At 50.6% G+C, this 26,615-nt stretch overlaps 11 protein-coding genes across 11 annotated transcripts; 8 read left to right on the top strand and 3 right to left on the bottom strand.

Annotated features, from left to right (window-relative positions):
- Positions 1 to 7: 7 nt before the first annotated feature.
- On the top strand, positions 8 to 798 carry N7509_008707 (uncharacterized protein; the record flags this gene model as incomplete). Its single annotated transcript, XM_056633344.1, has 2 exons — positions 8 to 320; positions 383 to 798. 2 exons carry the CDS (start codon positions 8 to 10, stop codon positions 796 to 798), a joined length of 729 nt encoding a protein of 242 aa, XP_056483964.1.
- A 25-nt stretch (positions 799 to 823) lies between these two features.
- On the top strand, positions 824 to 1,768 carry N7509_008706 (uncharacterized protein; the record flags this gene model as incomplete). Its single annotated transcript, XM_056633343.1, has 1 exon — positions 824 to 1,768. One exon carries the CDS (start codon positions 824 to 826, stop codon positions 1,766 to 1,768), a length of 945 nt encoding a protein of 314 aa, XP_056483963.1.
- A 2,740-nt stretch (positions 1,769 to 4,508) lies between these two features.
- N7509_008705 (uncharacterized protein) lies at positions 4,509 to 5,873 on the top strand (the record flags this gene model as incomplete). Its single annotated transcript, XM_056633342.1, has 4 exons — positions 4,509 to 4,635; positions 4,915 to 5,114; positions 5,174 to 5,212; positions 5,298 to 5,873. 4 exons carry the CDS (start codon positions 4,509 to 4,511, stop codon positions 5,871 to 5,873), a joined length of 942 nt encoding a protein of 313 aa, XP_056483962.1.
- A 694-nt stretch (positions 5,874 to 6,567) lies between these two features.
- N7509_008704 (putative UDP-glucose:glycoprotein glucosyltransferase) lies at positions 6,568 to 11,271 on the top strand (the record flags this gene model as incomplete). The annotated part of the gene is made up of 5 exons (XM_056633341.1): positions 6,568 to 6,716; positions 6,787 to 7,140; positions 7,203 to 8,031; positions 8,081 to 8,341; positions 8,401 to 11,271. The coding sequence occupies 5 exons, from the start codon at positions 6,568 to 6,570 to the stop codon at positions 11,269 to 11,271; spliced, it is 4,464 nt and encodes a 1,487-aa protein (XP_056483961.1).
- A 157-nt stretch (positions 11,272 to 11,428) lies between these two features.
- On the bottom strand, positions 11,429 to 13,036 carry N7509_008703 (MYB DNA-binding domain protein; the record flags this gene model as incomplete). Its single annotated transcript, XM_056633340.1, has 1 exon — positions 11,429 to 13,036. One exon carries the CDS (start codon positions 13,034 to 13,036, stop codon positions 11,429 to 11,431), a length of 1,608 nt encoding a protein of 535 aa, XP_056483960.1.
- A 1,123-nt stretch (positions 13,037 to 14,159) lies between these two features.
- Positions 14,160 to 14,987, bottom strand: N7509_008702 (exosome non-catalytic core subunit RRP40; the record flags this gene model as incomplete). The annotated part of the gene is made up of 1 exon (XM_056633339.1): positions 14,160 to 14,987. One exon carries the CDS (start codon positions 14,985 to 14,987, stop codon positions 14,160 to 14,162), a length of 828 nt encoding a protein of 275 aa, XP_056483959.1.
- A 584-nt stretch (positions 14,988 to 15,571) lies between these two features.
- Positions 15,572 to 17,444, top strand: N7509_008701 (ribosome-associated complex protein SSZ1; the record flags this gene model as incomplete). Its single annotated transcript, XM_056633338.1, has 4 exons — positions 15,572 to 15,670; positions 15,728 to 15,764; positions 15,823 to 16,721; positions 16,779 to 17,444. 4 exons carry the CDS (start codon positions 15,572 to 15,574, stop codon positions 17,442 to 17,444), a joined length of 1,701 nt encoding a protein of 566 aa, XP_056483958.1.
- Positions 17,445 to 18,345: 901 nt separating this feature from the next.
- On the bottom strand, positions 18,346 to 19,302 carry N7509_008700 (SUR7/PalI family protein; the record flags this gene model as incomplete). Its single annotated transcript, XM_056633337.1, has 4 exons — positions 18,346 to 18,613; positions 18,674 to 18,856; positions 18,912 to 19,209; positions 19,290 to 19,302. The coding sequence occupies 4 exons, from the start codon at positions 19,300 to 19,302 to the stop codon at positions 18,346 to 18,348; spliced, it is 762 nt and encodes a 253-aa protein (XP_056483957.1).
- A 650-nt stretch (positions 19,303 to 19,952) lies between these two features.
- On the top strand, positions 19,953 to 21,181 carry N7509_008699 (uncharacterized protein; the record flags this gene model as incomplete). The annotated part of the gene is made up of 4 exons (XM_056633336.1): positions 19,953 to 20,018; positions 20,164 to 20,349; positions 20,413 to 20,715; positions 20,801 to 21,181. 4 exons carry the CDS (start codon positions 19,953 to 19,955, stop codon positions 21,179 to 21,181), a joined length of 936 nt encoding a protein of 311 aa, XP_056483956.1.
- Positions 21,182 to 21,833: 652 nt separating this feature from the next.
- Positions 21,834 to 22,022, top strand: N7509_008698 (uncharacterized protein; the record flags this gene model as incomplete). Its single annotated transcript, XM_056633335.1, has 1 exon — positions 21,834 to 22,022. One exon carries the CDS (start codon positions 21,834 to 21,836, stop codon positions 22,020 to 22,022), a length of 189 nt encoding a protein of 62 aa, XP_056483955.1.
- Positions 22,023 to 22,799: 777 nt separating this feature from the next.
- On the top strand, positions 22,800 to 25,301 carry N7509_008697 (tRNA methyltransferase RSM22; the record flags this gene model as incomplete). Its single annotated transcript, XM_056633334.1, has 1 exon — positions 22,800 to 25,301. One exon carries the CDS (start codon positions 22,800 to 22,802, stop codon positions 25,299 to 25,301), a length of 2,502 nt encoding a protein of 833 aa, XP_056483954.1.
- Between the last annotated feature and the right edge of the window lie 1,314 nt (positions 25,302 to 26,615).

Below are 26,615 nucleotides of genomic sequence, written 5' to 3'. Positions count from 1 at the left end.
AAAAACCATGACTCTCTCTCCGAAGATCCCACACCTCCGCAAGGTCGGCGACACCCAGCAGCTGGTGGTTCATGGCCGCCCGTTTCTTGCTCTGGCTGCAGAACTGCAGAATTCTTCCATGACCTCTGGGGCCTTCATGGATACAGTATGGCAGAAGCTGGTAGATACCAACATTAATACAGTTCTGGGATGTGTCACCTGGGAAGATATTGAGCCAGTCGAGGATCAATTCAACTTCGCCGAACTGGATAAAGCTATACTGGGTGCGAGAAAACATGGGCTACATCTCGTTTTGCTCTGGTTTGGGTCGTTTAAAAACGGTGTGTTATGAGCCCTTATTGCAAGCAGCAACTATATGACTTCCTACTAACCTTTTCTCAAGGCATTTCCACCTACGTTCCTCCATGGATAAAAACCAACACAAAGAGATTCCCTCGAGCGAAGTTGAGAAAGGCCGGGGGAGTCTTGAAGACCGGTGATGTGTTGTCTATCTTCCACGATGAGGGACGTATAGCCGATGCAAAAGCATTCGCTCGTCTGCTGCAACACATCAAAGACATTGATGGCGAACATTCGACAGTAGTTATGGTACAGGTGGAGAACGAGACCGGACTACTGGGTGATTCGCGCGATGGCTCTGTCGCAGCAGAGAAGCGATTCCGCGAGTCTGTGCCTGAGGATCTACTGCATTTTCTTGCACAGGACTGGGATAACCTTCATGTTGATCTCAAGGCCAATCTTATCCACTTCAAAGCCCAGAGTAAATCCCAGGGATCCTGGGAAGCAGGTCTTTGGTAAAGGTCCTCAAACCGATGAACTGTTTATGGCCTATCACTACGCCCACTACCTCGAACATGTCGCCGCAGCTGGGAAGCAGCAATATCCTATTCCGCTGTATACAAATGTATGGCAAAACTATGTGGGCGAAGACGGTGACAATGACTTCCCCATTGTTGCTGGGGGCGGTGGCTATCCTGGCGATTATCCGTCGGGAGGCGGCACAACGAATGTTCTCGATGTTTGGCAACGGTTCGCTTCATCGTTGGACTTCATCGCACCCGACGTCTACTTGAACGAGTACGCTAGCTCGTGCCGCAAGTATCGGCACCGCAACCAGCCGCTGTTCATACCTGAGCAGCGGCGTGATGACTATGGGGCTCGGCGCATCTGGACTGCGTACGGATCGTTCCAGGCCATTGGGGTATCGCCTTTCGGAATCGATACCCTCGAGCCCGCCACAAATCCATTTACCAAGCATTATGGACTCCTCGAATCGGTTTCGCAGATCGTCCTCGACGCCCAATCACGCCCAGACGCCTCGGTCGGGTTCCACTTTGACGAGCTTGCGGCGGACGGCAGCGACCCTTCCAGACCAGTTGTCAAACATTGGGGAGGCTATGAGGTGACAATTGAGCGGTGCTTCGTTTTCGGAAAGGCTGGACCTGGTGCTGGAATGGTCATCCATTTAGGAGGACCAAAGTTCCTTTTGATCGGCTGGGGGTTCCAGGTCCGAGCTCGATCGTTGTCGCCGACTAGCACCTTCACCGGTTTCTTGCACTTTCGGGAGAAACAGGTTGCTAACAAAGAAACGGGGCAGCTACGAACTCTTCGGATTTTGAATGGAGACGAGACTCGTAGTGGGATCTTTGCCATGATGCCGCACGACGATCCTGACTACGGGGGCTTTCCGATTTGCGTTACAATCCCGGCTCACACGATGATCGCCGAATTGGAGGTGTACTCCATCGAGGGCAAGGATGACGTTTGACAGAACGTTAGAATGGATAGCACGGAGTACGGATATGTCCCCAGTAATACTTAACCGAGCCTTTTTGTGCATATTATACATTTGAATCTGGGAAATCGAATGAAGATCAATAGCTTTCTTCGATTATCGTAATGACTCGCCTCGGACCCTGGAAAGTCCCAACCCACGATTCCCACCGTGTCTCCATTGGACAAGAATCTTAAATTTCATGTCGAACCAAATCGGAGATGGAGCCCTACATATGTAGACGGTCTGATCCAGGAAAAAGAGGTCTGCGATGAAAACCCGCAAAATTGGGATGGATCAGAGAATACCAGCTTTATTGGCCGCGGAGAGCCGGACTTCGAAATGGCACAGGTCCAATTCGCGATTCGGATGGCGCCCCGCGCCCCACACGGATTTTCTTTGATACTGAAATCGATACCTCGAGCACGGAGATTGCCCAGCAGGAAAGGGGATACGATAGGGAACCTGACCACGGGCCTTCGTTCTTTCATCCCAATCTAATATCCGGCCCGAGGGGTTGGAAATTGGGAGCCCAGTGTCCAGGTACTCCAGGGGCATGATGCCATGATCGCCGTCTAGCCCGTGTTAATACCCTCGTGAACGAAGGGGTTCTGACGTATCCACCGAACAATGAAAGGAGCGTTGATCGTCGTGCCTGGACAGTCTGGGCTTTGGGATCGCTGGTACTGCGGAGCTGAAGCCAGATCCACTCCGCTGTCCTGTTTTTGGAAGGTCGTGTCTCTGTCCCCCACGAGCAAAGAGGGCCGGGGCCTTTTGTCTCCAGGTGGGAGGATTTTCGTCTCTCCCACCGTACCGGTAAGGAACAATCGCACGCGGATGCAGATGCAGGACGGAGAGCGTGACGGGCCAGGATTCGCGCGAGGCTGCATGTCTATGAGTGTGTACCTGGGCATGTACAATATCGGACATGAACTGTCAAAGCAGGCACATGTACGGAGTAGGTTCTACATATGATGTCGGAAGTCAATTCGCAAAGGTACGACGAGTACCGAGAAGTGATGCGTCGTGGGAATGAGGAATCTGAAACGACGCAGGTACCAAATGTGCGTTTCCGTGGGTCGCGAGCGGGGTGACACGGCGAGAACCATGGGTATTGCCTCCGATTGCGGTTGTTTATTGTGGATGAAATCAAGATAGATCGAGTTGGGGATGCTGTGTGTATGAGTACTCGTATGTACTGCATACTCTACACTTCGAGTATGTAGGTACTACGTAGTAGTAGCAATTGTTGTCTTTGCCCAGTCGAGGCTGTCAAGATGAGAGTGGCAACAGGGTTTTCGCCGGCCCCACTGCTGAAGAGACACCGTTTCGCCTCCAGCGAGGCTTGGAGTGACGACGACACATCCTAAAAAAAGGTTGATCGTATGGATTGCACAGCATGACTCTGCGCTCTGTGCGCTGTGCTCTGTCGAACTGGTTCACATGGATCATATCGAGTCTGCTTGCGAGGGACGCCTCTGGCGCGCTTGTCACACAATCGTCACGGTCGGGGCGGCCTCAATCCATACGAGTAGTAGACTCGTAGGTAGTACAGTAGTATCATGCAGGACGAGTCAAGCCGTCCTCGTATGCGAATGTCATACAAAAGTACCTAAAAAATGAAAACCAAAAATACTAATAAACCCAATGGAAGGCGAATGGGCCCAAATTGAGGATTCAACGGGTTAGCATCCAGGGACGCGGCCGCGGATGCACGACGACGACGCTAAAGCAAGTACCCAGAGCTTCGGGCTCGAAAATGCAGCCAAGCGAGGAAAATTGAATCCTTTCAGTTTAGCGACGATATTAGACGGGAGGTCCAGTGGGCCATCCGGAGGGCCGGAAGTCCAACGGTTGTCTTTTCCCCCCCCCTCGGTCGCCTTCCTGGTGCCGGCTGAGTGCAGGTGGAGCCTCGGAAAAACGGGCGATGGATCCACAGAGTCGGGAAGCGTGAGAGGCCCGATGGAAGTGGAAATGGATACAGTCAATCTGATCCACCGTGGTCTGGACTGACAGAGTGGATGGGGGAGGAAAGTGTGAGTGAGTGTGTGAGAGTGGGAGAAAGTGGGAGTGTGGGAGTGTGGGAGGTTTAACAATCAACTGTTCCTCCCCCGGCTCTCTGACTCTCCCCTCATCTTCAATCTTCTACCATCTTTGCCATCTTTACCATCTTTACCATCTTTACCATCCTTACTATCCTTACCAGCCTTTCGTTCCTTGAAACATCTGTTTCACTTCCTTTCTCTCGAGAGCAAGTCTCCGACACTTTCAATTCCTCCGAATCCAAACCTTCATTTTGGGTTACTTTGCTTCAGATCTCATCTTGCAGCTGCCTAGTGATCGACCAACGACAGCTTCTCAATTTGTGACCCCCCTCGCTTCGCCCTTCGGATTCATCTCAAACATCCGCCTCCCCCTCAGCCACACTTTTTTCTTGCCACTTTGACACAGAGCATGGCTGCTGTCTCCGTCTGATTCTCCGTCCCGCCCTCATTATTATTCAACCCTATTTTTCACTTTCCTCTTTCTTTTTGCCCTCCCTCTCGTCACACGCAGTCACCCCTTTGGCGTGTTTTGAATCATCCCAGCCCTCGGCAATTCCGACCAGACAGAGCGTTGTTATTTATGCTCTGCTGGCTGTCCGAACTACCGTTTGATTCTTCTCCACCATCAGAAAGACATACATTCTACTTCCTTCTCTCTCCGCCTTCCCTCCGCCATCACATCCGACAAAATGTCTCCTCGTTCCCCGCAGTCTTTGGACAGCCCAAATGGTGCGGCTCTCACCTGGATTTTCGATCATTGTCTTCGCTACCCGGCTTCCTATGAGATCCCATTGCGAGACATGTACACATTTAACTGTAATCCGACGAATACTCCATTCCCTCGCACTCGTTCTCCCGAAACTGCTTTCTCCCCCGCAACTCCGCCTCCACCCACTCATCTCGCTCCTCCAACGGCTCTTTCGATGCCGCCGCAGACTTTCGCTCGCTCATGAGCCACCAAATCGCGAACCGGAGCTCTCAACCCTGCGAACTTCCTGTCTCCTTCCTGACGGGATTTGTGCATCGGTGCTTTACTGCCGAGCTTGAGAGTGTGGATTTCCCCCCAAGCTCTGACTGCGATTGATTATCTCAAAGATCTCGAGACCCGTTGGAAGAAGGAAATGGAGGCCGCTCTGACGCGATTGGGTATCAAACGCGAGGACGCTGAGAATCCGAATTCCTCGGGATTTGCCGGAAAATATCCTGGTGTTATGACTTGGTTACACTCGATGAACACCAAAGCTCGCACCGTGACCGCCCTGTACACTCAGATCTACGTTGGCCTGCGTCGCTGGGTGAGTACCACTTGAACTGCACTAAAATCCAAATCGCTGGTGACTAACCTCTCATCCAGGTTCTCATTAATGATATGCTGCTTGAGCCTCAAAACAAGGTGAACCACATCGCCATGCTCAATACTTTGTATCCACCCGTCTCCGACAAGACCCGAACACCAACCCCCCCACTTGACTTATCAGCACTTGAAGACTCAGCGGGATGGTTTCTTCCGGTACATCAATGCGGTCGCAATCAATGGCAAGGAGGCATTGGACCCCGTTATCGTCCAGGGTGCACCTGAAGGCGAGGCTACCTCGTGGGGACCATTGCATGATTGTCTTGTGCGCTACGTGGACCACGTCAACGAGCTTATTAATGAGTGCCTGGTGGTGACCGAGCCCTCTTACTTGTCTGAGGGCGGCTCTCCCCACCGCAACAAGAACCGCAAGGCCGATTCTGGTATTAGTTTCGGTTCCTCCGGAATCGACGCCAGTCTAGCCGAGGGTGAAGCTGAGAAGCCCCTCCCCTACTTCCCCATCCCCAAGGCAAACCCGGCCAAGACCGGCTCTTTCCTCGAGCGCATTGCCCGTGAGGTGCGATCCCTGGGCCCCAATGCCCGCACCAAAAACCTCAAAAAGATGAAATCTACCACCGCTCTCGACTCTCGGCCTGGCAGCCAACAGAGCTCTGCAGAGAGCTCCTTTTTTGAGATCGATGAGCAGAAGCGTCGCCGCTTGCTCGGCGAGGCGACTAGCCGCAAAATTTCCCAGTCCTAGGAGTCCAGCTTCATTTGAAGCCGGCTCTTCGTTCCACCCACCTACCTGGACTGGTCGACTTACATTCTTTCGTTGAGCCTGGACTCAACTCAATTTCCTTTTTTACAACTTTTCGCTCAAAACACTTCACCCATGGCGTCTGATACACCGGAAGAAGAAGAAGAAGAAGTCATCTGGGATGCACATAAACTGAAATTTCTCGTCATTTACTCGGAGCAACAAGGCGAACGGTCATAGCATGTCACGGAAGACAAAAAACTGGCGCAGGATATCTACTTTATTTTACGAAATCATGCCTGAACGAACAATCAAAGAAGCAAATTCAATTGAAATACTCCCTATTAAGCCTTATATCCATCGTAGCATTCATTTTCTAGTATCAAACTGGGAATAAATAGATGCTACTACTAGTACTATACAAGAGGCTGGCCCAAGCCGACCCTCACCGCCCGGAGCTACCATGCTGATAAGAGATAGCGAACCATCCAAGTATCCTATGTCGTGGCAAGATCCACCGGCGAATCTCCGCGTTTGTTGACGATTTGAGCATAGGCTCGTTTGGCTCGTGATGCTTTCTATGACCTACAAGCTGACGAACTAGAGCACACCCGAACTTGAACCGCCGGGCCTGTTCCCACTTCAATAATCTTCATCTAACCTCCCTTTCACGATCTCCGCGATCCATTGCGCGAGGATGAAGGTCTCCTCAAGATCCCACACTCCGTGGCATTGGTACGCCGCCGTCGGGGCTTTCTTACCTGGCTTACTTGTCAATGGCAGCCCGTCTGTCAATGTTGCTCTTCAAGCTTCATTCGACTCATCTCCGTACTTGGTGGAGTTGCTGTGCGTTGTCCCCTACCGCTGACATTCGCTCCGAGGCCGTCCCAATTGCTCACACACCAACCCTATTTAGAGAGTCGGCTGCCGAAGAGAATGCGACATCATACTTCCCATTGCTCGACCGAATTGCCGGCGGCTCTTTCGAAGATGCCATCACCGAAAAGGAGCTTTACGACCGCTTCTTGCAGGTCGTCCATGAAGATGGCCACCTTCGCACCGCTGAAAGCCTCTCCTCCTTCAAATTATCGCTTGCCATTCGATCACCTGCTCCTCGAATTCAAGCCCATTACCAATTTTATAACACCTCCGTTCAGCAGTCCTTGATGGCCGCTCAAGATGCCGCTTGTCCAGTCTGGGTCCATTATGAGGACAAGCAGTATTGTTCATCCGCGATGGAGCGTGCGCAACAGGATGTCGAGGGAGAGCTGTAAGTACACCAAAAGCTACATCAGTTTTTACGGAGAGCTGACCTCAAGTTCTCTCGCAAAGGGACCCTCGGGAATTGCCCTTCGATCGAGTCCTCGGAGATTTGTCTCTACCACCGGCTGTACTATACGCGGATGTTTCGGCCCCTATGTTTAAAGAATTCCACGAGATCTTAAGCGATATGGCAAAACAAGGACAAATCTCGTACCGTGTGCGTTATCGACCTCCTCAACATTGGACCTCTCGCCCATTGTTCGTTTCTGGATACGGCGTGGAGCTTGCTTTAAAACGAACTGATTATATTGTGATTGATGACCGCGATGCCGAGAAGCGGGATGGAAGCCTGGAGGAAGCTGCTCCGGATGTCCTAAAGGAAGATGCGCCGACCGATCTTCGACCCCTCTCTTCGTCCGAGGTCTCCAGGTTGGGATTGAATGCCGCAGCCTTTGTTATGGACAGCGAGGACCCCTTGATCACTTTGCTAAAGCTGTCACAAAATTTCCCCAAGCATTCCTCTACGGTAGCTGCCCACAATGCTTCGAAGGATCTCTTGAACGAAATTCGCTTTAACCGAGCGAGAATGATCCCGGCAGGATATAATGCGATGTGGATCAACGGTGTTCAAATCGATTCGCGCCAGATTGATGCATTCTCCCTTCTAGATATCCTCCGCCGCGAGAGGAAATTGATACAAAAATTCCGTGATCTCGGTATCTCTGGCCGGGATGCAGTTAGGCTCTTGTCTCATCCAGCTCTTGCAGAAGCACGTGCGGATGACGAAGCCCAGCGATATGACTACCGTGATGAACTGGAAGGTGGCGAGGTCATTATCTGGCTGAACGATCTTGAGAATGATTCTCAATACGAAGATTGGCCAAATGATCTTGAGGCTGTATGTTCAAGACCTATAATCTTTCTGGAACATGGCTAATTATCGATAGTTCATCTCCAATGCCTACCCAGGACAAATTCCGCCTGTTGGCCGCGATTTGCACAATGTAGTTGTGCCTCTTGATTTGTCAAATCCTGAAGACATGCTGCTGGTTGTCAGACAACTTCAGACGTTTGTCAAGCGCATGATCCCCGTCCGATTCGGATTAGTCCCTATGGCTGCGTCATCAGAGTCTACCGCTCAAATGAAAGTAGCGCACTATCTGTATGAGACGTTTGGACTGTCGTCTTTCATACAGTATCTGGAAGAGGTTGGTCGACTGGTATTCGAATCATTCTACAACTACAAGACTAACCAATATGTCGATAGTCTGTGTCCACGGCGAAGGGCGGTAATCCGGAAAAGGCAGCGTTTACTTCTGCGACTCAGGGCCAAGACCCCCAAGAAGGGAAGGAGGCTCTTTCATTAGAAGAAGTCCTGAAAAGTGAACGCTACGAAGCTGTTGCAGCCACGGCAATCAAATACCAGCGTCGTTTGAGCCTCAGCATCGAAACTCCTAATATATTAGTCAACGGCATTCCCATGACTCGTGAAGGCAACTGGATGCAGGAAATGAGTATGCTGATCGGCCGTGATCTTAAACTTGTCCGACAGGGAATCATGGAGGGTGTTTTCCCTCCCGATGCTTGGCTGCCGGAATTCTTTTTGGCTGCTTCGTTTGAAAGACGCAACACGTTCCTGATGCCAGAAGATCCCAAGAGCGTCCGGATTGTTGACCTCGCTGACGCACTGGGATCGCAAGCGGACGTCCTTGATCAATTACCTCAAATTCCAGCAAAGGATGGCTTACGTGGTGGTATTCATCTCATTGTCGTTGGTGACTTCGAGGCGAAAGAAGGAAGACAACTGCTTTCCGATGCATTGACCTTCCAGAAGAGGAATAAGCAAGTTGAGATCCTTCTTGTCTCCAATGGTGCCTCGGATGCCGAGCAAAATAGTCCTCTTTTGGAGAAGATTCACCAATCAATAATAAAGGGCGAGGACATTGACCGAACTCTAGCTCTTGTCAACACCTTTGAAAACGCAGAGACAGATGTTTCTGAGTCAGCAACCCAAGGTATTCTTGGACTCCACCGACGCCTTGCCCAAAAACTTGGATTCGAGCCTGGCGTCGAGGGTTTAGTCGTCAACGGCCGGATTGTTGGGCCCATTGACAAAGAAGACGGCTTGACTATCGATGAGATTGACCAGCTGATCAACTATGAGCGGACGAAACGTGTTGATGCTGTTACAAAGGCTGCCATGAACCTGGGCCTGAACATGCGGATCTCCAAACCCCTTGACCTTGCCAAGCTCTCTGCGCTTGTTTCTCTATCCACCATCTCAGATGTCCCCGAAGGGATTTTTGAGTCCACCCCTGACTTCAGAATGGATCTGTCTGAAAAGTGGAAGATCGACCACTCTGTGATTACAGTCTCTAACTCTGAAGATCCTGCGATCAACGTTGTTGCTTCTCTGGATCCAGCTTCCGAAAATGCTCAACGATGGCTACCCATCCTCAAGGTTCTCTCTGAGCTAGCTGGTGTCAAACTCAAGATCTTCCTTAATCCCAAAGAGGAGATGAAGGAGATCCCCGTCAAGCGATTTTATCGCTATGTGCTCGAGTCCGAGCCTTTGTTTACCAGTGACGGCTCAATTTCACGCCCTGGGGCATCGTTTTCCGGTGTACCTGTCGAGGCCTTGCTTACACTGGGAATGGATGTCCCCTCTTCGTGGCTCGTTGCGCCGAAGGATTCTATTCACGATCTGGATAACATCAAGCTGGGCTCACTCAAAGATGACTCCAACGTTGACGCAACCTATGAATTGGAGCATATCCTTATTGAAGGCCACTCTCGCGATCTGACTACCAATTCGCCGCCACGAGGAGTGCAACTCGTCCTGGGAACAGAAGATAGACATCATTTCGCCGATACCATCATCATGGCCAACTTGGGCTACTTCCAGTTCAAGGCGCAGCCAGGTCTATGGCAGATTAACCTTAAGCCCGGTCGAAGCGAGAAGCTCTTCAAGATCGACAGTGTCGGTGGCCTTGGCTACCGCCCCCAGCCCGGCGATGAGAACAATGAAGTGACTCTCCTCTCCTTCCAGGGTCGAACGCTTTTCCCCCGTCTCTCCCGCAAGCCAGGCTTCGAAGAGGAAGACGTTCTAGACGATGGACCTCGCTCTGGCTCAGCCATGGATTTCGTATCCAAGGGCCTCAACTTTGCCTCGGGTGTTCTTTCTAGCGTGGGCGTTGGCTCCAAAAACGAACATGCCGATATCAACATTTTCTCCGTCGCTAGCGGCCACTTGTACGAACGCATGCTAAATATTATGATGGTTTCGGTCATGAAGAACACCAAGTACACCGTCAAATTCTGGTTCATTGAGCAGTTCCTCTCGCCCTCCTTCCGTGCTTTCCTTCCTCACCTTGCCGCCGAATATGGCTTCTCCTATGAGATGGTCACTTACAAATGGCCGCACTGGCTTCGCGCACAGCGTGAGAAGCAGCGTGAAATCTGGGGCTACAAGATGCTTTTCCTAGACGTTTTGTTCCCGCTTTCCCTCGAAAAAGTCATCTTCGTCGACGCAGACCAGATTGTTCGCACGGACTTGTATGATCTTGTTAACCACGACCTAGAGGGTGCGCCGTACGGCTTCACGCCAATGGGCGATTCTCGAACCGAGATGGAAGGTTTCCGATTCTGGAAGCAAGGCTATTGGAAAACATTCCTGCGCGACAGACCATACCACATCTCGGCACTCTATGTCGTTGATCTGAAACGCTTCCGTGCGATTGCGGCGGGCGATCGTTTGCGTGGCCAGTACCAGATGCTCTCGGCCGATCCTAACAGCTTAAGCAACTTGGACCAAGATCTTCCGAATAACATGCAACATCACATCCCTATCCATAGTCTACCGCAGGAGTGGCTGTGGTGCGAGACTTGGTGCTCCGATGAGGATCTTGCCACGGCCCGTACTATCGACTTGTGTAATAACCCGCTAACGAAAGAGCCGAAGCTTGCGCGTGCCAGACGACAGGTTCCCGAGTGGACAGTCTATGATGACGAGATTGCTGCAGTCGCGAAGCGCGTTGATGCAGAGCAAGTTAGATTTGTGCAGACGGGTGAGGAGGCGGACCGAAAGGAGGTTGTCGAAGAGAAGGAAGTGGATGAAGACCACAAGGATGAACTATAGACGTGTTTTCTTCTACTACCATATGTATAAGAACCTCAATTTACAGACTCGATTGATAACTTGAATTCATGCATCGTTGTAGACGGTAGTACATAGTTGCGGTTTGGTCTATATAATCACTTCACTATTCATAAATGCCCTAGTCGGTTCTCCATTATCATCCTTCCATTTTGATTGGGCCATGATCGTCAAGATCAGACATATCTGAGTCATTATCAGAGCCGGCCTGCGACTGGACTGAAGATGCTTGCTTGTGTTGAGTGTGGTCGTCGATGTCGGCCTTGTTGACCGCAGATGTCCTCTTTTCCTTCAATGACTTCCTGCGTTTCTTTTCCTGCTTGCGTAGCTCGTTTGCCTTCGCTGGAGTGAGCCCCTCGGCCTCGGCAAGTTCTTCTATTTCCCTCGCCTTCTTCTGTCTCTTTCTTTGCTTCTTCTCGGATGCTGACTTGGATCGTTGAGTGGTGGGAGAAAAATGCTCATCGCCATCATCCTCAGACGAAGAGGCTTCTTCCTCGACCAGCATTTGATTTGGAGATTCGCTGCGGTCACCAGCTACTGGTTGCGATCCCAGATCTGCTTCAGGAGCGGACTCGGTTGTAGCGCTAGTTTCCTGGGCAGCCTGTGTTGACTCATTTCCCTCGTCGTCACTATCGCTCTCCTCGACGTATTCCTTGCTCTTTGGAGTCTTTGGAGTGCTGGGCTTTTCACTCCCCCTTGAGTGCCTTGGATCAAAGACAGCATTTGGATCGGAAGTGGCCCGTGTTTCCAGAACGGTCTTTCGAATTTTGCGCCATCTGTCTGCGCATTGTTGGCGGGACCGAGTGTTGTTCATTTGATCACTAATCTTGCCCCACGGAACAAGTTTATCGTCCATTTCATACACATCAGAAGACAGGCGTAGCTTTCCGGAACTTTCGCTGACTTGTATCAGGTATCGAAGCAGGTCCCGCAGTTCCTGCTCACTCCACGCTCCATGATTCATAGTCGTGCGGTGTTCGAGGCGATTTTTCCACCGTTGTGTAACATCATCGGAGCTGCGGCCGAGGAGCTTGGCGATTAAAGTGTATTTTGGTCCATGCTTAGCGCGCAACTGGATAAGTTCTTCGTCTTGTTCCGCCGTCCACTCATGTGGTTTCTGATCAGAGTCCTGGAAATGTCTGCGCATGAAGCGATAGACTGATCGACGGTCCCGATCGGGCATAAGTTCATAGATGGAAGACCAGAACTCGCCTTTGGTACAAAGGTCGGTTGGGCAGGGGAACTCTTCGCCCTCGCGCTCGGAATGCTGCACCATCGCGTCAAATTCCCGCGCTTCGATCCCGTGAAGATTGCAAAAGTCGACCTTGTATTTCTCCACGGCTCGAATTTCATCCTCCTCATAGACTCCAATTCTCTTCCCGGTTTTCCCAGCGAATCGCGCTTTTCGGAGCTTCTTTTCTTTACCAGGAGTGCCGTTGAGCCCCGAATCGGGTGTCTCATCAGCCGCCGGAGCTGCAGAACCATCTGCATGGAAACCGTCCAGTTGTGTGATTATGGGCTTTTGATCCACTTCCGGTTCGATGAGGAGAGTCGTGCCATTTACACGGTCATCTCTGTCATGATGCTTGTTCTTCTTGCTTTTCCGGCCGGGCTCGGACTCGCGCTTTCGCTTCGAAGAGGACTTGGCGCCATTGGTCGAAGCTGGATCGGAAGAATCTTTGTTCTTGTTCTTGTTCTTGTTCTTTTGCTTGTGCGTCTTCTTGTGCTTCGGTTTATCGTCGGCCATTGCGACTTGCGCATTAGGCGATCGGGCGTCTGGAAGCAGTCAGAACGGGAATGATATGGTAAAATTAGGCGAGAGCGCATCATCTATGCATGAGCTTACCAGAGATATGAGAATAGGAGGTTTCGGGTTGTGGCAAACTTGGTCTGGCCATCTTTTTTTCGCGGTCAAAAAAACGGAGTGGAGTCCTGGCTGCAATCTACTCTCCAAATTTTGACGCGCACCCGGCAGAATTACTTGCCGCCCGAGACACCGCCCCGTACCTGAAGCCGCATTGACCGGCAGAAAAAAAAGAGAAATGCTTACAGTTCCATGTAGTATCTATAATTGTGAGTTATAGTATGGATAGATGATTATTTCAATCTATTCCAAATTACCAGATTGTCTCACGATTCGACGATTGAATAATAACAAGGCCTTGTGGAAGAAATATTGTTTGTTTGTTGGCCTATAGTGTAAAAGACTGGGCGGAAGAGATAGCGGTGTATACATGCAAAGGCCGTCCCTGCCTGGAGGGAGTAGTACGAGGCAGTAAGTATTACGGAAAAACTTGAACATACAAACATAGGACCTCGGGGGGCTGGGAATGGCTGAGTTCATGGGGTTCTTCACCCGCGGGGAAATGGTACGATACTACATATTATAGAATAAAGTGTTATCAACTTGAATTATTGCTTCTCCCTAGGAAAGATCTCCCTTAACCTGAGTTAGAAGAGGGAATTGAAGGGAATAGAAGCGCTAAAACATAATTATTCATGGCTCATATAAAGTCTATGTAATGCACCGCGGCGTGAGCTGCCCGGCAGACTCTCTGGCCACTTGCATGTAGCCCCGGTTCGAATGCTCCCAATGTGTGGGTCCAAATCTGCTTTTGACAATGGACACATTCGAGAATTATAGCAAAGCTTAGGGTGAATTGCGAGGGGCCGGGAGTCTCCAGAACGGCGGGAACATTGTAGCTTTGCTTGTGGACTGCAGACCGGCGAGCTTTCGATTGCCGCTGCTTTCTCAAGGAGATTGGGTCGGGGAAGGCATGGAAAGCGGTGTCGAGACCGCAACATTTCAAGCCCAAAGGAAGAAGGGGACTTCATCTGTTTCCCTGTAGACATACGTCAACTTGGGGCTATCAGGAAATAAGCTTCATCTCCCGAAGAACCCTAGTGACTAATTTCTTCTGGTCCATCGTATTCAAGTTTTTGTCGTCGGTAGTTTGAAGGCACCGTCCGACCGCGATGGTAGATTTGACAGCATTTTCACCCGCTGCTGAGCAGTCAATCCAGACTTTTCCGTTACGACCGACGGCGATCTCAAAACCACCTAGGCTTTCTAATTTCTTCCCAAGCTCAGCAAGAACCACAAGCCCATCGATGGCATCACCGTGGTCTGCCGAGGAGGAGCTCGCACGAATTAAGCGCGCTGAAAACCCCGTGGAGATATCAAAAACCATGCCACCAGTAAGCGGACCGAGACCGCCCGGCTCGGCCTTGCCGGTCGCCGGGTTGACACAGGTGATCTCGACTTCGGCACCTGCGCCAACACCCACTGACGAAACTCGCGCGTACACCAGATCGCCACCCTTCAACATGGGCCGGGTCTTCTTGGTGGCGCCTTCGAAGGAGAGTTGACCTAGTAGAGCTTGTGCTGTGTGTGGGGTCACAATGCAATGGAAGTAATCGATGCTTGAGTGGTGAACCTGTGCGATGACAAGGTCATTGGTCGTAGGAATGTATCTGCGGTTGGAGAAGGATTGAAGAGAGACAGTGTTTCGCTTAGCATCCGTCGTCAGAATGCCAGCTTGTGTTGCTGTGAGGACATGGTTCGATGCTGCTGGCTTCGCTGAGGGCTGTGACAGAAGACGAACGCCGGATCCTAGCTTGAGAGGATTGTTTTTGGTGGATGGGAGGTGGTTGCTGGGGACCTCGTCACCAGGGAGCAGGATGAGGGGCGTAGACATCGCGTAAATAGCAGTATTGTGAAGGCTCCAGGTCTGTTGGAAATAGACAACTTGAGTATTGAAGCGACCAGGATATTAAGCGCAAAGAAAACGTAGTGCTTATCAGCACGTGACATGTGATTGCCGCCGCGGTAAAAAGTCCCTAACCTAACAACTATAGGAACTTAACCACAAGGACCACGGGATCTAGGAATCAGAAGTAAATAAGTACAAAGATTCAGAAGCTAATTTTTTTTGGAATTGGAATTGGAATTGGAAGATCAAGATCGAATTATGTTACTGTACATAGTAAAGAACTAGAAACTTCGTCAACTCGTAATGCATCCTAGGATATTGTGGTAACCTTGAAAAATTACGAGTAACGGACTGCCCTGTGGTTGGTTGTACCGCCACACTGCTATCGATAAGCACCAGCCACGCTTCCGCCGAAAATCTTCAAATTTTTCGATTTGGCTTCCCCCGCTATTAAGACATTCACCCCTTCGTCGGACACTTCCCCCCCCCCCGACTATTCTCCTTCACACACTGTGTCGTGGAATTTCTCCCTTCATTTCTTTTAACGAATTTTCTCTTTCACATTTAAAATGGGTGACGCAGTCAACGGTGTCGCCGCTCAGGCGGAGCGCTTTGCTATCGGTATCTCCTTTGGCAACTCTTACAGTTCAATTGCTCGCATTTCTGCTGTACGTCGCATCGCTCTATCTCTGATCAAACTAATCGCTGATATTTGAATTATGTAGGACGGCAAGGCTGAGGTCATCGCTAACGAGGAGGGTGGTATGTTTTCTTGTCCCCCGCATATCTACACCGAATCATTTCAAACTGACTCTGTTAGACCGTCAAATCCCTTCCGTTCTTTCCTACATCGAGGGCGAGGAGTACCACGGTACTCAGGCCAAGGCTCAGCTCATTCGCAACTCCGGCAACACCGTCGCATACTTCCGGGATTTCCTGGGCAAGGACTTCAAGTCCATTGACCCGACCCCATGCCACGCCTCTGCCCACCCCCAGCAGAGCGAGTCGACCATTGCTTTCTCCATCCGTGACACCCCCAGCGAGACCCCCAACTCTGCGACCGTTTCTGAGATCACCACCCGCCACCTTCGTCGTCTCAAGCAGTCCGCCACTGACTTCCTGGGTAAGGAGGTCAACGCGGCCGTTATCACCGTCCCCACCAACTTCGCCGATGCCCAGCGTGAGGCTCTCGTCGCCGCCGCTAAGGCTGCCGGAATTGATGTCCTCCAACTCATCCACGAGCCCGTTGCTGCCGTCATGGCCTACGATGCCCGCCCTGAGGCCACTGTTGCCGACAAGCTGACTGTTGTGGCTGACCTGGGCGGTACTCGCTCTGATGTTGCCGTTGTTGCCTGCCGCGGTGGCATTTACACCATCTTGGCCACTGCCCACGACTACGAGCTGGGTGGTGCCTCTCTGGACCAGATCATTATCGACCACTTTGCCAAGGAGTTCCTGAAGAAGCACAAGATCGACCCCCGCGAAGATGCCCGTGGCCTGGCCAAGCTTAAGCTGGAGGGTGAGGCCACCCGCAAGGCTCTCAGCCTGAGCTCCAACGCTCAGCTCAGCATCGAGTCCTTGGCCAACGGCATTGACTTCGGCTCCACCGTTAACCGTACCCGTTTCGAGCTGCTCTCCGGCAAGGTCTTCGGCCAGTTCACCGGTCTGATTGAGCAGGTCGTGAAGAAGGCCGATCTCGATGTTCTGGACATTGATGAGGTATGTGAAATTGCTAAACTTTTCAAGTACCCTTGATTAATATCAATCTTTTTGTAGGTCATCTTCTCCGGCGGTGCTTCCCACACCCCCAAGATCGCCCAGCTTGCTCGCAACATCTTCCCCGAGAAGACCGCTATCTTGGCCCCCTCCACCCTCACCTCGGCCATCAACCCCTCCGAGCTGTCTGCCCGTGGTGCCGCTTTCCAGGCCTCTCTGGTCCAGGAGTTCGACCACGAGGACATTGAGCAGTCCATTCACCCCATGGTCACTGTTACTCCCCACCTGAGCAAGGCCATCGGCGTTGAGTTCAGCTCTAACACCGACACCACCTTCCAGCCCCTTCTCAATGCCGAGACTGCTCTTCCTGCCCGCCGCATTGCCCAGTACGTTGCTCCCAAGGAGGGTGGTGATGTACTTGTCCGCGTGTGCGAGGGTGCCCGCGACATCAAGGTCACTAAGCCTGAGCCTAAGGCCAAGGAGGAGAAGCCCGCTAACGACGAGGACTCTGACTTCTCTGACGAGGATGACGAGGAGGAGGAGGATATTCGTGAGATCGTCTGGAAGACCGAGAAGCCCGTTGCCGAGCTCGCCGTCAAGGGTGTCAAGGCCGGCGCCAAGGTCGAGGTCATGGTCCACGTCAACCCCGACCTGGGTCTGCAGATCGCCGTGCGCGAGGTCGGTGGCTCTACTGCCGTCCGTGGTGCCATTAACGGCTCCTCTTAAATGACACCCCCTTAAAAAAAACCGATCTCTTTATGGTGTGATGATGCATGCATGACTGATAGAGGCTGTGCTTTTGTTTCTCCTTTTCCCTTTTTGTCTACCCGTCATTATCTTTTTGGAGTCATCTATTTCTTCGAGTTTTGCAAATATTTATAGACTCACAACTGGAAGTAACCAATTAAGATATTTTCCACATGTTCATTATTTGATCCATGGTCCGTAGCTCTCGATTTCCAGCCTTTGTTCACCTCAAGGACTCGATGACGAACACCCTCGGGTTCCTAGATTGTTTCCAAACTTCCCTCCTTTTTCGTCTACGCTATGACGAAATTTCTGTTTCGGCAGTAGGTGTTGCCGAGTAGAAAGGCTGATTTGCTGACATCAACTAGAAATTATATTACAACTAGATTAGATAATAGAACGGACATCGGACTCCAACAATTCGGGAAACCATTGTAACATGAGCTCGTCAACAATTCATTGACCAAAAAAGAAAAAGAAAAAAAAACCAGGCTAGTAGCGCCATCGCCATGAAGGCATGCGGCATCGATAGGCAGGTATTACAGTAACGATCGTATAATTTCGTAACAGCATAAAGGAGCGTGAGGATGAAGGTGGGGCGGTGCTTCATTCAAGAATTCAATGATCACTGAAGCATACCGTAAACAAGATGAAGACAAGGTGAGAGAAATCGCCCAGAGAGTTGGCACTCGAAGGGATATCAGCGCAGTGGGAAATCGTGTACGGCGATAATGAGAAGACGGGACGTTGAATAGATCGAGGATATCAACGTGTGTGCTTGACGGTCAGGATAGTCGCTTCTTTGTAACAAATGAAGCGACTTTTGATTAAGCGACGGGGCGGGAGCCTGCAACGCCGGCCTGGGGATGTGCATATACGCTTAAGCAGCTCCGGTGGCGTAGTTTTCCTGTTCCTTCTTCTGGCTTCGCACACTGTTTGATCGGGCGGAGTTGAAGAATCCGCGACGGCGCTCCTTGCGCCCACTGTAGCCATCATCCTTGCGGCCAACCGCACCGCCGAGGCAGTACATCAGGCACGAGAGGAACAGGCAGGCGCTCGCAGTCCACATGAAAGCGAAAGCCTTGACACCGAGCTTGGAATCTTGACCATTGCTCTTGAAGCCATTCCGGGCCTGCACATAGACAGCACTAAATACAGAGTCAGCATGGACGGTTCAAAATTGTATTTGATGGGCAATTGAAGCATACGTCATGAGGCAGGTAGTAATGACCTGGAAGGTCAATGCGAGCCAGGCGACGAATCCAGAGAGATAGCTGCCAATACGTGTGCACATGGCCAGAAAGCCAGTGAAAAGAGAAACCACGGCGAAGAACAGACCAATAATAATAAAGGGGAACATAAAGCGAGTCATCAGGAAGTAGTGATTTGTACTATAAATTGTCAGCGGAAAATCTCACCACGGGTAGAGCCATTCATTCGACCTACCCAATGAATTGCGAGGGCACATTCTCCGTGGTATCAAAGTTGCGGTGGCTTGGAGGGTCGAAGGGGAAGTCTGGGTGCGAACTACCACAGTCATTCTTACCACCATCTGTCACTCCGCATAGATTCCAGAATGTCCAACGCGAGAGAGCCGGTGCGCCTGGGATATTGCCGGTATTGGCTTGAAGGAAGTACACTTCATTGAGCGGAGTGCTGTTGCGCGTGCCCGCTAGTAGTGTAAGGAAGATTAATAGAATCGAGCCGGCCATGAAGAACAGGCCCAAGAAGCCCAACGACGCTCCTGCAGAACAAAGTCAATTAGATTACGACGAAGCTTTTAGGAAGACATCGATTCTTGATCAGAAAGCTGTTCGCACGTACTGCTGAGGCCCATTGCGATCGATCTCTGGATTAGAGTCTTTGTAGGTTGAGAGAGGTAGTTCTTCTTTTTTTTTTCTTTGTTGGTATGTGCGATAGCTTCAAAATTGGCGCCCAGAAGGGATTGTTTGATGCCCAAAATTCCAATGGATTGAGATGAGGTGATAAAGCTGTGGGAGGGTCGAGTATCAAGGAGGGAGATAATCCAAGGGGAAGAAATGGAAGCTCGAAGGTAGAAAAGTACTGCAAGACGAGTCAGGCAGCCGGCGTATCCGGGCGAACTCTCTCCCATCTGCCTGATATAAGGACAGCTCCTCATAGATCAAAAATCGTGAGGATCATCGACGTCATGCTTGCACCTGATCGGCTAGCTGTTCTGGGCTAGCGTGCACTCTAACTCGACACTAGTCCCCGCAAAGGCTAGCCTCCCTTCGTCCATGACGAGCATTGGCTCGGTCACCTCACAACTCACGCCCACCGACGTTGCAGCTCCCCTCTGGACAACCCCCATGGTGCAGCTGCAAGCCCCATCAGTGACGTGGATCAAAACTCTTCTGCCTTTCCCTTGCTCGTATCGAAATCTTGGTCCCGTGAAAGGTTAGTTCTCCTCACGTTGCTTTCTTATTACCGCCTTACCGCACCGGCACCGCACCGCACCGCACTGCCATGGCGACTTGGGCATATCCCCCACTGCCGCCCGACCGGTTGAACCGAGAGGCGGATTCCGCATTGGTACGTTGAAGAAAAGTGGCCCTTCTCAAAACCTGCGGCGATCTACAATTCTTGGCTCTGGTTGGCCCTCACAGAATCAAAGAAGGATCGCCTCAGGGATCAGACCATCCCGGTGGAGCTGTTGGCCAACTTCCTCATTTTTTAGGCTCGGGAGCTTCAGTGGCTACTGCAATCGCTACAGGAATCACTCGTTTCTTTGAAGGAAGGCCTCCAAGAGTGCGCCGCCCTCCTCGCGCCCCAGGAGCCAGGGTCAACCCTGGTCCTCTCCTCAGTACGATCTGAAAATGTCAAGGGCTTCGTGACACGGGTTGGGACGAAGCTAGTCAAAGTAGTAGGTCTATCTTCCCTTCGCAGCGCCAGCTTGGCCTAATACTAATAATCTTCTATCAAACAGGATGTTCAGCTCCGACTACAATCATTACCCCCTCCACGCGGTTCCCCTAGCACCCGCCTGACCCTCTCACAATCCCCCGAGGCTCCCGATTTGGTACTTCAACAGCTCGTGTCGGTCCGAAACCTAGTCAATCAGAGCTTGGATATTGTGGACGTGAGCACATATACGGGGGACCCCCACGATGCAGGGTTTATATTCAGCCAGCTGCATCTCTTGCATGAAACCATCAACGAGGCGCGGCAGATGCTGAAGGGCGACGGGGACGTGCGGGGCAACTGGTGGGAGACCAGTGTCTCTGATAATGTAGAATCATCCCTTACTCCCTCGATCAATGGCCGATTGTATGACCCTGGAGAAACCCCCAGCTAATGCATTTCTTACACGGCAGATATTTGACCCTCCTCCTCCACCCAACCTGTCATTTCACCTCTCCATTGCAGACTCTGCTTTGATTCTTCTGGTCCGTACACTTGAAAGCAATACCGTAGCGCAAGCTCCATCCGCATTCGCCTCGGACATCTCTTTGACCGGGTTCTCCCTGCGGGATCGACTATTTGGTAGTAAACAACGGGCGCATGATGAAGCAGGCGATGTTTTCATGTGGAAAGGTGACGAGGTTCACGTCCGAGAAAAGATCCGAGTTGAAAGTCAAGATCCCAGCCTCATGTCGGTCATGGCCAAATTGACGGCCTTAGAACATGAGGTGATGCGCTGGGTCGGCGCATTGCGGGTGCTCATGGGCAACGACGACACGGAGAGCGAGGTCTAAGAAATCAACTTATAGATACCCATAGTGATTCCTATTGAAGAATATACATACCCTAGATTGGCCTTTGAAAGGTGATCTACTCCATTTTTTTTGGCGCTAATTATTACACCCATCGTGTTCTACTGTATTTCTGGCCATTCTGACCACGGCATGATTTGCATCACTTTATTCCCGCATTATAACGTTCATGAGAAAACGTAATACTACCCCAGTCATCTTTTAAGCCCCATCCCAATGAATGCACCGAAACATTGTATGTTCCCAATAGACTCGCGGCTAAGATTAAGCTTACTAGTAGTAATTGCACACACCTGAGGTTGGCCCGACATCACTTGCTCCGTAATGATGCCCCACTTGGCAATCTAATTTGGCATTTCTTTCTCCGGCAAAACTCGTTCACTGATGGGAGAATGCTTTCAATGATGTTGTTGAACTTTACAGGGCAATTGTGATGTGACCGCAGTCACATAGCTTCAAAAAAGAAATACTGTACAGCACTGTAGATCGGCATGATTAGCTGGCCAACTTTTACGTCATCCCCCTTCGCCACCACACCAAACAAGATAAGTAGGGTCCATCGTGGGGTTTGATATATTCGCATTAAATACAGCTGCGAAGTCCATCTTATGGAGAGACTTACCACCAAACAACTATGTCTGGAATTCTTCGCGTAGACCCTCAGCCCTTGGAAAGCCACGGCGATGGATATGAGCGCGGGTCTATAAAACAACGCCAGAACTCGGAGAAGGCGCGTCAAATCGGAACACACCCAGACGAGAAGAAGAGTGAGAACAAGACCCCATTTCATGCCGGTGCGAAAATTGAATTGACTCAATATTAGAGGAAACCACTGCATGGCCAAAGTCAACAAATTCGATGTATACGAAAGGAAGTGACTTGGAAAAAGAAGAGAGTCATCGGCCGAAACATACCATAGAGAACGATGAGACGAATAGCCAGAGATGTGAACCCCCACATGAGGGTAGACAGAAAGATAGAGCCAAAGAAGGCAATCAGTATGTGTTGCAATAGCGCAAGGGCTTGTTCGGCCAACTAACGAAATGATAGACACGCATAACTTAAACGGAGAGGATCAATTGAACGAGAGAAAGAGAAATGATTAGATTTAATGAATTGAACTAAACGAATCGAAGTATGGCTTAGAAAAGGCTGCAAATATTTCACTCATGTTTCAAGTTGTCTCGCCGACTGCCTAGGCGATGATCAACTTGAATGCGCATGTCTTCTCTGTCTTGGAAGTCATCACCGGTATATCCTGTGTAGTACTACTAGTAGACCTCTTGGCTCAAAACCTCAAAACCTCAGCCATTATATATAATTTCAATCGCATATTTATACACCACCATACAATTTTAAATCACTGGTACTACCTTAATCTCCTGCTTTGAAACAACCCTGTTGAATAGTACATACTCGTATGTAACACTAGAACTAAGTGGAGTCGACCCAATCCATCTGGATCTGCCGGCCGCCCGCCTGGCCAATCAGCAGGGAGCAGTTTGTGATGGCTTGGCATCAATTTTCTGGAGCTTCCGCCAGACTCGGAATTTATTCCTAGTCTCCCATCTCAAGTCAACCCCAACTTTAGTCCAGCAAAATGTTGTCTGGCTCTTCAGCATCTAGAGCCAGTCACCCGCAAGCGCGGCATCTGCTGCGCCCGCTGGTCTCGGGCCCAGCTGTATCGCGACCATCCCGCGAACCTGCAGGTTGGATCGCGCCGCAGCAGAAACGAAGCTTTGCGCAGAAAAAGTTACCACCTAACACACCTATGCCCCTTCCGTTCCAAACGAAGCGATACGGCTTCTCTTCAATCCAATCGATGTCTGGACGGAGGCTTTCGTCTTCCACAGCCGCACCTCAACCCGAGTCGATAGAACCCAGCGGAACCGAAGCAATCAACGCCCTTATCGAGCGCATCAACGAGAATGAAGACCAGATGGCACAACTCATGGATGAGTTGGACTTGATGGAAGAGGCAGAAAACGCCGACGAGCTCGAAGAACCCCTTGCCATTGATGGAGAGGAATACACTCTCGAGTCTTGGGTGCAGATGGTCCGTCAGCAGTTTGGAGATACTGTCCCTGACGGCGCTCTGAATGACGAGGAACTCCAGTTGTATACATCGCTGTACGGAGAGCCAAGTATCAGGGAATTGACAGACGAGGACATCCCGGAAGACGAGAAGGACCCCGGTCGCTTGTTCCGCGAGGATGGACAGGGCGGCTGGGAGGAGATCGAGTTTGAACAATCTGCCGAAGCTCAAGATGATACTCCAGTTGTGTACGATATGGATGCGAGCCCGGTATTGGAGGAAACGATTGCCATGCAGCGAACACGGGAAGTAGCCGAGCAACTCGGCGGCGAGGTTATGATGGAACAGTTTGTGAATGAGGCAGTCCCTGACGCTGCTCCACGATCCCATCCCCTGACCCGCGAAGGAAAGTTTGAGACAGAGCCCGGCACAATCAACCTGCCGAAAAAGACTGTGACGGGTCCTATCTCTATAATCCTCTCGGAGTTTTCCAACAAACATATCGCTGATACTGCCCATCGCCTGTTCGGTGGCCCAGGCCTGCCTAATTCAACTACAACACCTCCCCCACGGGCACAATTACCCCAACTTCCCATTCCTATCAGTGCGTCACAGCATCACATGGGAGAAATGGAAGCCAACGCTTATCTTGCGGCCTTATACCCTGGTATATACGCTTCGGTACTCAGTGTTCTTGTGGAAGTTCGAAAGCGCTTGGGAACTGATTGGATCCGTAAACTCATTTCTCAGGAAGGTGGTCCAAATGTTCTTGATGCTAGCGGTGGTGGTGCCGGCATATTGGCCTGGAGGGATATCATTCGCGCAGAATATCAGCTTATGGTTCCTGATCACCCTGAAGACGCACCCGTTCCTTACGGTCGCTCAACAGTATTGACCGGATCCGAAGCACTTCGTCTGCGCGCTAGTGCAATGCTCGATAACACGAGCTTCCTCCCTCGGCTACCGGACTATCTTCATGTACGTGAGAAGCCTACATTGGACGATTCGCGTGCTGCTCCCAAGCGAAAGCAGTACGATGTCATCATTGCGCCGCACTCCCTTCTTGGGTTTGAAGAGGATTACCAACGAAAGGAGTATGTAGAGAACCTCTGGCAACTCCTCAACCCGGATGGAGGTGTTCTCGTTCTGCTTGAGAAGGGCCGCCAGAAGGGTTTCGAATGCATCGCTGGTGCGCGTGAAATGCTACTCAAGCGCCACATTGCAAGCCCCAATTCGACCGAGTATGAGAACTTCCTTGACTCTCCCGACAGCAGTCGGACCATTGAGAAGGAATCTGGTATGATTATTGCGCCCTGCACCAATCACTCGACGTGTCCCATGCACAACTCTGCGGGTCCCACTAAGGGCCGCAAAGACTACTGCCATTTTGAGCAACGATACATCCGACCCCCATTCTTGCAACGCATAATGGGAGCCAAAGACCGCAACCATGAAGACATCAAATTCAGCTATATTGCCGTGCAAAGGGGTCAGGACTTGCGACAACAGCAAAATATTCAGCAGAATTCCGAGGTAACCGATGCGGCTTTCGAGGGATTTGAGCATCTTGATGAGCCGACTAGCCCCTTCCATCCGCTTTCACTCCCTCGCGCAGTTTACCCGCCGTTGAAACGTCGAGGCCATGTCATTTTTGACCTCTGCACACCGGCCGGAAAGATTGAGCGCTGGACCGTGCCCCGCTCTTACAGCCGTCAGGCGTATCGTGATGCGCGCAAGTCGAACTGGGGTGATTTGTGGGCATTGGGTGCAAAGACTCGCATTCCCCGCAAATTGAACCTGGGCGAAAAACACGGTGAAGGCAAGAAGGAGCGTCTGGCTCGCCGGGCAGCAGATAAGGCTGCTTCTCGGGAGGTGGATGAGGAAGGGGACTTGGAGCGCGACGAGGAAGATGAAGAATATCTTGATGAAGACGATGATCTATCGGACATTCCTGATATCCCTAAGCGGAAGAAGGGGCAAAATATCCCAAGCTGGAAGAAGCATAATGATAAAAAGAAGCTTCGACAGGCGTACAAGCGCCGTGCGACCGCTGAGGATGCAGAATAAGCATGTTGCGAGGCTGGATCTTCTTTAACCATGTCAGCAGAAGGACATGTCATTGGCCGGCGTTCATATTTGACTCTTAGATCATAGGCTTGTGATCTTGTAACATTACTAACAAACACCATGGGGCGGTCACTGACAATGGGGTCAGGGTTTCTGTACAATATTTGATGATCTTCACACCAGACTACTACGTACTGTAAATAATGTCTCTTCACTCAAGGCCAAGTGTAATCTCGCTCCAATAACTACCAGTGCTAATAATAAATTTTCGAACTGTCGACCCGTCATGATGGAATCGCAAGTAATGTAGGCCCTTACTGAATACGTCTAATTCTCTTGCCTGAAAAAAAAATCAACCGAATCTCAGGGTCGGTGAACTTGGATTTGCACCGAAGATGAAACAACCACCTCGGCAATCGAAATGGTTCTGGGAGTAATTTTGATAATAGCAGAGAAATTTCTATACAATTTGAAACCGGAACTAAATAATTTTTTAGCAAAAAGAAGAACAAGAGCAGGAACTTGGAAGAACTTGAAGGCTTCAAGTTGATAGACCAAAATGCGATATCAGAACGGTGTTATACCTCGCTATTGCACATCGGGCAGACGGCCCTATGTATCAACCACTCTAAAATACAATCTGTGTGATACCTGTGTCTGCAAACCAACTCAGCAAACATGCAACCTGTCTCAAAAGCTGTCTGGCAGATTGGACATGCTAATTGATTATCTGGATATTCTGCAGTCAGCGAGACCCGGCTCAGCTTTCTCCATATCATTTGGGTGTTCCGTGGTGGTTCAGTATCTTGACGTCGACTTGCGTGATTCCATTGGATGATACTTATCTCCAAGGCCATAAGAAAAATCTCAGAACGCGTATCTATTGTCGCTTGCGTGGTGGCGTGCTCTTCTGATATCACAGCCTCGGCACTGGCCGTGTATAAAAAGTTATCGATACTAATGTAAATCTTGTTGAGCAATCCATGAGTGGGAAGATACTCTATCCACATAATTTCCGAGTCAGTGTCTTCAAGAGACCAGTGCCAATAAATCAGGGCATGATGGTCAACCTCATATGGTTGACTTTCTTGTTCAAGGACTAAATCTTCATCCCTATTGATATGATCCAAGATGGAATCTTGATGATGTCGGTCCTGTTCATGAATTGCTTGTTCCCATCGTATAATAGCTATCTGGATTCGTTGAAAAAAACGGCGAGTTTCTTCACTTCTAGGCCGATCCGGTCGTACCAGGAGAAGTCTCTCTATAGCTCTGCAGAAGGTCAGAGCCAACACGGAATCTGGATGGAGGTTC

Source organism: Penicillium cosmopolitanum, assembly GCF_028827165.1.
Source record: "Penicillium cosmopolitanum strain IBT 29677 chromosome Unknown utg000009l:1.0-9042332.0:1.0-9050551.0, whole genome shotgun sequence".
NCBI classification, from domain to species: domain Eukaryota; kingdom Fungi; phylum Ascomycota; class Eurotiomycetes; order Eurotiales; family Aspergillaceae; genus Penicillium; species Penicillium cosmopolitanum.
The sequence above is the reverse complement of the archived record's forward strand: the minus strand, read 5'-3'. Positions and strand labels throughout refer to the sequence as shown.